General features: G+C 35.7%; 1 protein-coding gene across 4 annotated transcripts in view; it reads left to right on the forward strand.

Annotated features, from left to right (window-relative positions):
* NAALADL2 (N-acetylated alpha-linked acidic dipeptidase like 2) overlaps positions 1-9,030 on the forward strand; it is a 1,315,864-nt gene extending 1,306,834 nt beyond the window's left edge. For all 4 annotated transcript variants that reach the window (XM_045788671.2, XM_087861406.1, XM_045788670.2 and 1 more), the window contains one exon: positions 1,594-9,030. In XM_045788671.2, coding sequence (XP_045644627.2) covers positions 1,594-1,792 — 199 coding nt within the window. In that variant the 3' untranslated portion in view covers positions 1,793-9,030. The remainder of the gene's footprint in view (positions 1-1,593) is intronic.
* The last annotated feature ends 452 nt before the right edge of the window (positions 9,031-9,482 follow it).

The raw sequence follows: 9,482 nt of genomic DNA on the forward strand, positions 1-9,482 counted from the left end.
TACGTAGACCTTTCATTTTTAATTTGACAGACAGCTGTATTTTAATTGTTTATATCTGCCTCTCATTAGACCATGGAATTTCTAAGAAATTTGGATAAATTTCAGGGCACCATTTAATATACACTCCACACTTATGAGAAGATAGTATTCTAAATATCAAATATATACAAAAGAAGAGAGAATGTATAACTCATTCTGTTACCCAATTTCAACAATTTTTAACTAATGGTCAGTCTTGTTACTTCTATACTGTCCCTGGCTCTACTCCCCTTTTTCCACCCAAATGTTTGAAGCAAAATCCTAGACATGATATAACCTTTCATTTGCAAATATTACTATATGTATTTCTAGAAAATAAAGACACTTTTTGAAAACACACTAATGATACCATCATCACACCTAAAATATTAACAATTCCTTAATATTGACAAATCTTCAATTAGTATTCAATTTTGCACTGTTTTTCATTCTTTGTTCGAGTAAAAACCTGGTAAAGTCTATACTTCATGACTGGTTGATATGTTCCTTTTGGTCTGAAACAGTTGTCCTTCAGGGGCAATTTTGCCCTGTAAGGGACAATTTTGGCAGGCTGGAGACATTTTTGGTTTTCACAACTGCTGTGGACCGAATATTTGTATCCTCCCAAAATAGATGAGTTAAAACCCTAACCCCAATGTGATGGCATTTGTAGGTGGGGCCTTTGGAATCTAATTAAGGTTAGATGAGCTCATGCAGGTGGGGCCCTCATGATGGAACAAATGCTCTTATAAAAAGAGGAGAAGACATGGGTTCTCTCTCTCTGTGCGCACCACGGAAGGACTTGCGAGAATGGAAACAGGAAGAAGACTCCAACCAAGAGCCCAGCCATGCTGGCACCTTGGTCTCAGACTTCCAGCCTCAGAACTGTGAGAAATAAGCCTTTGTTGGTGAAGCCACTCAGTGTATGGTATTCTGTTATAGCAGCCCAGACTGAGTGACACAACTAAAGGAGAGTGCTACCGGTATCTAGTGGGCGGAGGCCAGGGGTTCTGCTAAACATCCTGCAATGCACAGGACAGCTGCACAATAAAGAATCACCCAAACCCAAATGTCAAGAGCCCGAGGTTGACAAACCCTAGTCTGGAGGTTTTTTTCCTTCACCAATTTTTTTTTTTTTTTTGCAATTATTTGTTGAATTAGCCGGATCTTTTGTCCTACAGAGTTCCCCCTAGTTTGTATTTGCAAATGACACATCCTTGTATCATTTAAGGTATTTCTCTGTCTCTTGTATTTATTAGCAATTAGATTTAGAAGCTTCATCAGATTCAGATTCAACTTTTTCAGCAACACTACTTTATTCCATTTCATAGACAGTATTGTACACTTCCATGAGGGGCATATAATGTCTAATTATCTCTCATCACTATGGAAAACTTGATGACCGATGTCTATATCCATTAATTCATTAGAGGTTAAAAAATGATGATTTTGTATTTTTGTAAGTTCTTCATATACTGCAAATATCACTTGTTTCTTGGAAATAGTTATTACAATGTTCGGTATGAAAAGAGCATCCGTGCTTAGGACATTTACACATTCCTTATTTCTTTTTAGAAATATCCTGTACCACCTCGATGAGAAGACAAGCCAGTTTTCAATCGTCCTGGAGGCACGGGAGCGCTGCAAGTTACTTGCCTCAAATGAGACCCTTCAAGCAGCCCTGTCAGAGGTGTTGAACAGCATTAATTCAGCTCAGGTTTACTTCAAAGCAGGACTTGATGTGTTCGAGAGTGTCTTGGTTGGAAAGAACTGAGAAAACTCTCAGCATTTTAAAAAGTTTGTTTACAATTCCTCAAGCAAAAGCTCTAATCTAACCGGATTTTCTGACATTGAAGTCTTTCCCCCCAGTGACTTTTTATACAAGTCTAAAGCTATTATGACATTGTGTTTTTAAGTGTACATATAAAAGAGCATTTTGCACATTTAATATTTTCTTATATCGACATCTCTGAATATGTAAAAGCAAGTTATTGAAATAATCCTTAAGATTTATCTATTAAAAAGAAATCTGCTGTATTTTTATATATATATAAAATATTTTGGGGGGAAAAGTTCCAAGAAGTTCTGGACAATCTTCACTCCTAGGGATAAAACATATAGGAACGGAAGTTATTTCCTATGTTACAGCTATTAATGACCTAGTTTCTGTAATAGAAATGGAGAGTTGATATGGTTTCAGATTAACTTCACTAGTAAGTATTCAATATGAAGAATTCAAGTATTCCGACCAAGTGATTGGTTGACCAAAACCACTTTGAATGTTTCTATTTTATGAAATGAAGTGCCTGTTCGTAATACAACTAGATGTAGTAATACACTGGTTATGAAATTGTATTTTTTAAGTATTAATGAAAAAAAGAGCCATAAACATTCCAGGGGAAAATCTCAAAGTCGATGCACAGAGCAATTTAAATGCAAATTTTTTCCTAACAACTTATACGGTGACTAGCTTTGAAACCCCTAATTTGCCTCAGTTGACTTTGTACAAATTTCAGGAGTGATATATGTCTTATGAGGGAGAAAATATTCCTGATTTCTTCTTCTGTTGGTTCTGTTGGAAGCACTGAAAGCCAGCTACTCTAAAATGAAAGCATTTTGCATCACTCTTCTTGTATCTCTTCTGAAACTCCTTCCCGTAAGGTGGTTTTAACAGAATACCATGTAATTTCCACAGGAAAGTAGCAAAGTTTCTCTTTGAAAACCCAAACTATCTTAAAAAGCATCAAATTGCTATTTCTGCCACTGACAAAAGGACTTACAATGAAAGACATAGTTGTTTGATCAATGAAAAACTCTTAATTCTGTGAAGAAACTTTTGATATTTTTCCTTCTTTATCCTTCATTGACTAAGATGAAAGTGTAGCAAATATTCATGCTTCTAATTTTATGCAGAAAATACAGTGTTACTATAAAAGTGTGCTTTCCCACACTTCACTTCTTCTCTCATGTGGAAAATGAAGTTTTTCATATTGACATTGTCATGAAATGGCCCCAGCATCCACTATTTCCCCAAAAGCCTAAAATTCTGTCTATTAGGTGACAGTTTAAACTTTGAGCTTTAGCCTTCGAAACGTTCTTCTCGTATTGAATAAAGCAGTTTCCCTCAGGAAACATCCTCAGTATATTTTATGTGAATTGTCTCTGCCTAACACAACACTCAGACACACTTCCCTTTGTAGATACACCACCAGAGCAACATTATAGCCAATGCTTGTGGGACGACGTCTCCAGTTTTTATGGATAAGCGTAAACCTACTCGTAGTTTAAAGGCAAGCTTCAGTTGAGGGGCAAGAATTAATCAGAATTGATTAATTGATTTATAAGTGTCAGCCGTTCCTATCATAAGTAATGTTGATTTGCTCAAGGCAAAGAGGAGAATTGATGCAATTAGCTAGATAATTCGAGCAGAAATCCATTTTCCTATGAATTGCCTGTGTGCGCCTATTTTTAAGTGACAAATGAAATGACCTTACAAATTTTTTAAAACCAGTGTGCTTGTTTGAACATATTTCCCCTGTTGAGGAGTCTCTACAAGGAAAGGCTGCGAGGACCAGGCTCCTGCGTGCCTCAGCGTCAGTGCTCTCGCCTGCTCTGCAGAAATCAGTAGCAGGACAGAGGTGAGAAGACACATACAAATACTGTTTGGGGCCAAATAAGAGAATGCTTCCTACCAAGGGGTCTTCCATATTTAACCAAACTTCAGTGTGTTCCTTCCAGTTCTTCATTTAGAGTTGAAGTTAATTTAAAGCAAACAACATTTTGGAGTTGAAGCTGAATTTAAAGCAAGCAAAAACAAATAATTATTAGTTTGGTGGTTTATCATTTTAAAACTCAATCCTAACGAAACTCACTCCTTAGTCTGTAAGACTGTCTAGAGCACAAAATACATGTTTGTATGTTTTCGTCTAAAGATTGCATACCTAAGTAAACCACATTGCATAGATAAAAATCTCAATATTATACATTTTCCATTGTAGATTATATGGTATTTGCTATTTGAAAAAAAAAAAACTAAAGTGAACTATGTACTAATGTGTTTTTATTAGTCTATTTAAGAGATTATGTGAAGAAAGTAGATTATAATTAAAGCAGATATCCACTAATTCTGTAGATACTGCTTTAGATCTCCGACTGCAACAAACCTGGTACCTAGAACATCACTGCTATGGTGTTCCTCTAAATTCATATCAGGTTAACTTCTTCCCTAACAAATCCAAGTAAATAAAATCCTATGCAAGTTAATAACAAGTGTTTTTGGTGAATTGGTTTAAACTGTTGCGGAGATACCCGGGTGCCTGTACTTCTCACAATCCTTCATACATAAAATTGCACCAGGGCATAAAGAGTCACAAATGGTTATTCTCCCAAGAAAATGTGGCAAATGTTCACCACTTAAATTTGGGTTCAGGAAGGCTACACGTGAGCTACTGCCCTTTGTGGAAAAACGGCGGTTCTATAGTCAAAAGAAAGCCTAAGAGACATTGTGGTCTAAGCCCAAGGAAGTGACCTTCAGCCAGGGAAAGCATCATCACTCCCGTCACATGCAGGGAGCGAAGCCAGAGTGATCTGCAGCATGGATATAGTCACAGGTTTAGTGAGTAGCAAAAATACTAAACTAAAAAGCACGGGAATTTAAGCTTCTCTGCTTTCTCATGCAATATATCCAGCTCTCTCCCTGAGGTGCGAGGGCTACAGATGATTTTTTTCCAGTGCATTCCATGTAACTAGCCATTCTACCGGATGCTATATGGGGTGGAATCACTGCTTTTAATTAAGGACTAGCTCATTCTCCGACTATACATGACAAGCGAAACTGTCTATCCCAGGGAATCCAGGAAAGGGACACCAAGACTGGGTACTTGGGGGAAATGGGAAAGTCTCTACGTGATGCCAGAAGTCAGGAAGGAGGGCATTGAGTAAGATGCTTTTATGAGAGGACATCTTAGCCCTCTGTCAAATCAGCAGTCTAAATCAGTGTTTCTCAAAATGTGAATTTGGAGGAGTGAGGCCTGGGAATACTCATCTTTAGCAAGACTGCCCAGGTAAGACTTAAGTACCCTGAAATTTAAGAATTTCTGATCTACATTGATCCTGGGTCTTGAGAAAACATTCCTTGGTAATATATGTAAATAAAATAAAGAGTCACAATAACAGGAAGATCCTAAAACTTTGCTCTTAATGGCACCATTAAAAAAAAGAGAGAGACAGAGAGAAACCATTGCATCTCTCCAAAAAGGATGCAGACACAGTTAACATCTGTGCCTACTACATGTCAGGCAGTATTATAGACTTTTTCACATATTTGTTTCTTCCAATTGAACCCCCACAATAACCCATTTTAAAAATGAAGACATTTGGTCAAGCAACTTGTCCAAAATTCCACAGCTAATAAAAATGGCTGAGGTGTCTCCGTGCTGGGCTCTCTGGTATGCAGTCCTGTGTTCCTCCAACACCGAGCGCTGCGGAAAACATCAGAAGAATCTTTTCGTTATAGAAAGTGGTGTGACTGAGAATTTTAATGTATCTCTGCACAACTGATCAGATTATGTAGCCTGATACTTTACTGGTTTAATTAAAGCGTTTGAAGAAACAAATTACATCATTCCTTATGAGGTTTGCCCACCCTAGCAATGGTGGGCGTGTGTAGATAAATTAGAAGCTATCTATAAAAGTATTAAAAATAAGTGTACCATTGTGAAATACCATGGTAACTAGATGAAACAACATAAAAAAAAGATAAGAAGCCGCATTATTTCACAATTTCCTCCTCCAAATACCTGTACTATTTCACTGGGGAAAAAAAAAAAGAGCAGGTGCTGGGATTTACAACCACAGTTTTATATCATCCTTAAAGATTCAGCCAAACTAATTGACTTTTTAAAATAAATAGATATATGGCATACAGTAGGTTTCCCCATTGAAAAAATAGGTGCATGAAAATAAAATACACAATTATCTGTTACCATCTGCCCAATAATGAATCAGCAACTTTGCCTCAAATGAAAAACTATAATTATTTGCACAATAAATTGGTAGACCTGGCCAAAAATGTTCTCAAGAGACGTTCTGTGGAATGTGTAATTAATTACTCCAAAAATTAAGCTTTCTCTGAGGGTAGCACATTGTCATCTCCTTGGTTTAATAGGCTATTTAAATGTGCCTTAGCCACACATTCTCCTAGTAGAAAAAGAATTAAACTGCCAATCCATGTGTTGAGCGGAAGAGAAATGGACCCACATATTCCAATAAACATATCAGCAACATAACTGTTCCATCACAAGATCATGGGTGTAACGCAAGGGGAAGCTAAACAAACAATGTGATATTTGAGAAAAGAAATACTCTGCCTAGCTGCTAGTGAATCTGGATTTCTTGCATAAATTTAAATTGCGGGCTTAAAAAAGCCTCAGAATCTGCTATTCTGAAAGATGTTTTAAAACGTCACAGGGTTCTGAGCACCCCACCAAGTACAAATACTTTTCAGTTAAGTGAGTTTGTTTTATGCAATTCAGAATTACGGGCGACAAGAATTTGAAAGGATGGTTGCCAAAGAAATCTTTAAAATGTAGCCTTTTCTGATCATCACCATAGCCACTCAATTTTCTGTTTTCTCTTTCTAGATATACTCTAACAATGGGATTAGGCTTCCCCCCCCCTTAGAAAGTAATTTTAGGATCTAGTCCTCTCAATACATATTTATCTGCTGATCAGCCAGAGTTTTATTTCCATAATTCCTTTCCATTATCCTTTGAAGATATGCACTGAAGTGCCTTTAGCATCCCTGGGACTGCCAAGAATCTCGAGACCTTGCTTATTATGAGATGACATACTCCTTAAAGACATTTATAATCTCATATCCAGATTGTATCTAAATTTACAAAGCAAAGGATTAAATTGAGGCACTTTCAGGTAGCATTCAAGGAAAAGAAGCTGCTTTCAATTTTCATAAGCTTCTGGTTAAAGTATTCTGTGTTTGGATTATATAGTTATATAATTTTCTGTAACCAAAATGGTGATTTTGATGTTTTCAGCCAAAATCCAATCATTGAAGCCAAGGAAATGCATGGCTACTCTGATTTCTCAAGCAGGATCCTGTCAAGAATTCATTCAGGAGCAGATGATTCTGCGCCTCCATCTAGACAATGTTTTAATGAGTAGAGACAGAGCCTAACAGTATTCCGTCTACTTCCTTCAACGTCCTAAGCCAATAAGCACTGAGGTAGCTTTTCTCAGAAGAAAACAGATTTTATTTCCCGGGGCTAATTAATATGCACCACCTCGGTCCCCAGAGAACTACACAGGTGCCTGTACGATGCCATATGTCATGTGCTATATTCCAGCAAGCTCAAGAGATTAATATGCAATCATTATTATGAACTATTATGTTGCATTGAAGTTAATGTCGGTCTTTTGTTCTAATTAAAGTACCGACTTGGCATCTGAATAGAAGCTTAGCTAGAGAAGTGGAGTTAGAGTTTCTGTTTTAATGAACTACATATATTTTTCAATCAAAATGTGTAATTATTTAATTATCTGGTCTGCTCAGTAAGTATATAATTCTTTCTTTAAAGAAGCTTTATTCAGTATGTTACTATGCAGATGAACACTACTCGGAGTGTGTTTTATCTTTACAAATTCTTAGCCATTGTTGAATCATGCTTTCATTATATATGCAGTACCGTTTTATTCGTATTAATAATGATTATTTCTTTATCTTTACATCAAGCTGCTGCACATGGACTACCTTACTCTGAAAGTCAGAAAAAAACGTGATTACTCTACAAAGACAGTTTTATCATATCTGTTTAAGAAGAAACAAACACACAAACAAGCAAACAAAATATTTTACTATACCATTGCAAATTGTCTGCAAGAAGCAAAATACCCAGATGGTTAAGTGTAGCTCATTTAATTATATCCCAAAGGTGTTATAAATAATTCTGTTTAGAAGCTGGGATAGGACTCTATTAGGTGATTTAGTATTTACATTTCACACAGAAAGGTTTAGTGACAAATATATCCCACACATTTTAACTTGCTACTTGGAGAATATGAATAGATTGTATTCAGAAGAGAAAAAAAAAAGGTTTCTAGGACACTTTGAAGGGCTGGTTTGTTTTTGTAGACCTCTAGAAGAATCAGCACATCATTTTGATAATAGTTTCATATATGTGTTTAAAATGTTAATATATGCCATGCATTTTTAATCATGCCTTCCGTGTAGTGATATTTAGATACATAAAACATTATAATAAATAAAATGTCTCAATTGTATAACAGTAAAAAAATATGGCCTTTAAGAATGGTGATGAGCAGGGGAAGATTTACAAATTAACTTGGGATAAATTTGGAGGACAATCTCTCCAATTAAATTTGCTTTGATTAAAAACAAATTTCTCTCAAGGGGTATCCCAATTACTAAATTGCACTAAACTATTATAGTATTGAATATTGTTCGAAATAATTTGATTATCATCTGTGATTCAGAAATCTTTTCTTCATACAGAAATTTCATGGTCATTGTCTTTGCTGTGATTGATTTTTAATGACATTGATTTAAAGGCACATGTCTGTGTTTTTTTAATTACTATATAGGGTTGAATGTCTAATTTCTATAATGTGTAGAAGCCCACCAGGAACTTAATGCTTTCTATATTTGGGCCAAGTGTGATCTCTATTTATTTTGCAATGTTTTAATGTATTATTCCCATGAATCAATATGCAGCTTACAAGGGAAAGTATATTGTGATCTAGAGTGGTAACAATGGGTTGGAATACTACATCTATTAAGAATATGGATGAATAATTTATATTTCAGTTGCTCAAATATTTGCACATAATTGAAAACATAGTACTATGAAAAAAGGCATCTTTCAAGAAATACATTCTGATTTAGAAATGCAGTGAGTATGTGCAGTGAAATGGTAATGTTTAAAACACCCATTTAAAAATATTAAATCCAGGTGAAAACCATTGCTCTACTGTGTTTTTTTATGACAAGATATGTAGTATTTTAAATATGCAAAATGAATAGTAGTTTTTAGTGTGTATTGTTAATGGATTGCCTTTATGTAATGCATACCACCCAAAAAGGAATAAGCCTTGCCCAGAGAACATTCTATAAGTTTCTATCATGTTCTTCTTTGCCTTCCATTCTTTTCTCAAACATGCGGTTCTCATACTGTGCCGTTTAGGTTTGCTGGTTGTGCTAGGTTTTAACATCAAGTAACAGTATTTCTATCAACTCCCACGCCAAAGAGTTTTGTTTCCTCAAATTAGCTCAAAAAAAGGTTGTCAGTTATTTATCGCACAAAAAGTGTTCTCTGTTTTCATGACACAAATTTCACTTATTCATTCATCAAACATTGCCAAAGACCCTATTCTAGGCCCAGTACTGTACAAAGACGATTAGTACAATTTCACCTTCTAGGACTCCATAGAAT

This window comes from Ursus americanus, chromosome 4, assembly GCF_024610735.1.
Source record: "Ursus americanus isolate L20-20 chromosome 4, mUrsAme1.1.p, whole genome shotgun sequence".
In the NCBI taxonomy this organism is placed as follows: Eukaryota; Metazoa; Chordata; class Mammalia; order Carnivora; family Ursidae; genus Ursus; species Ursus americanus.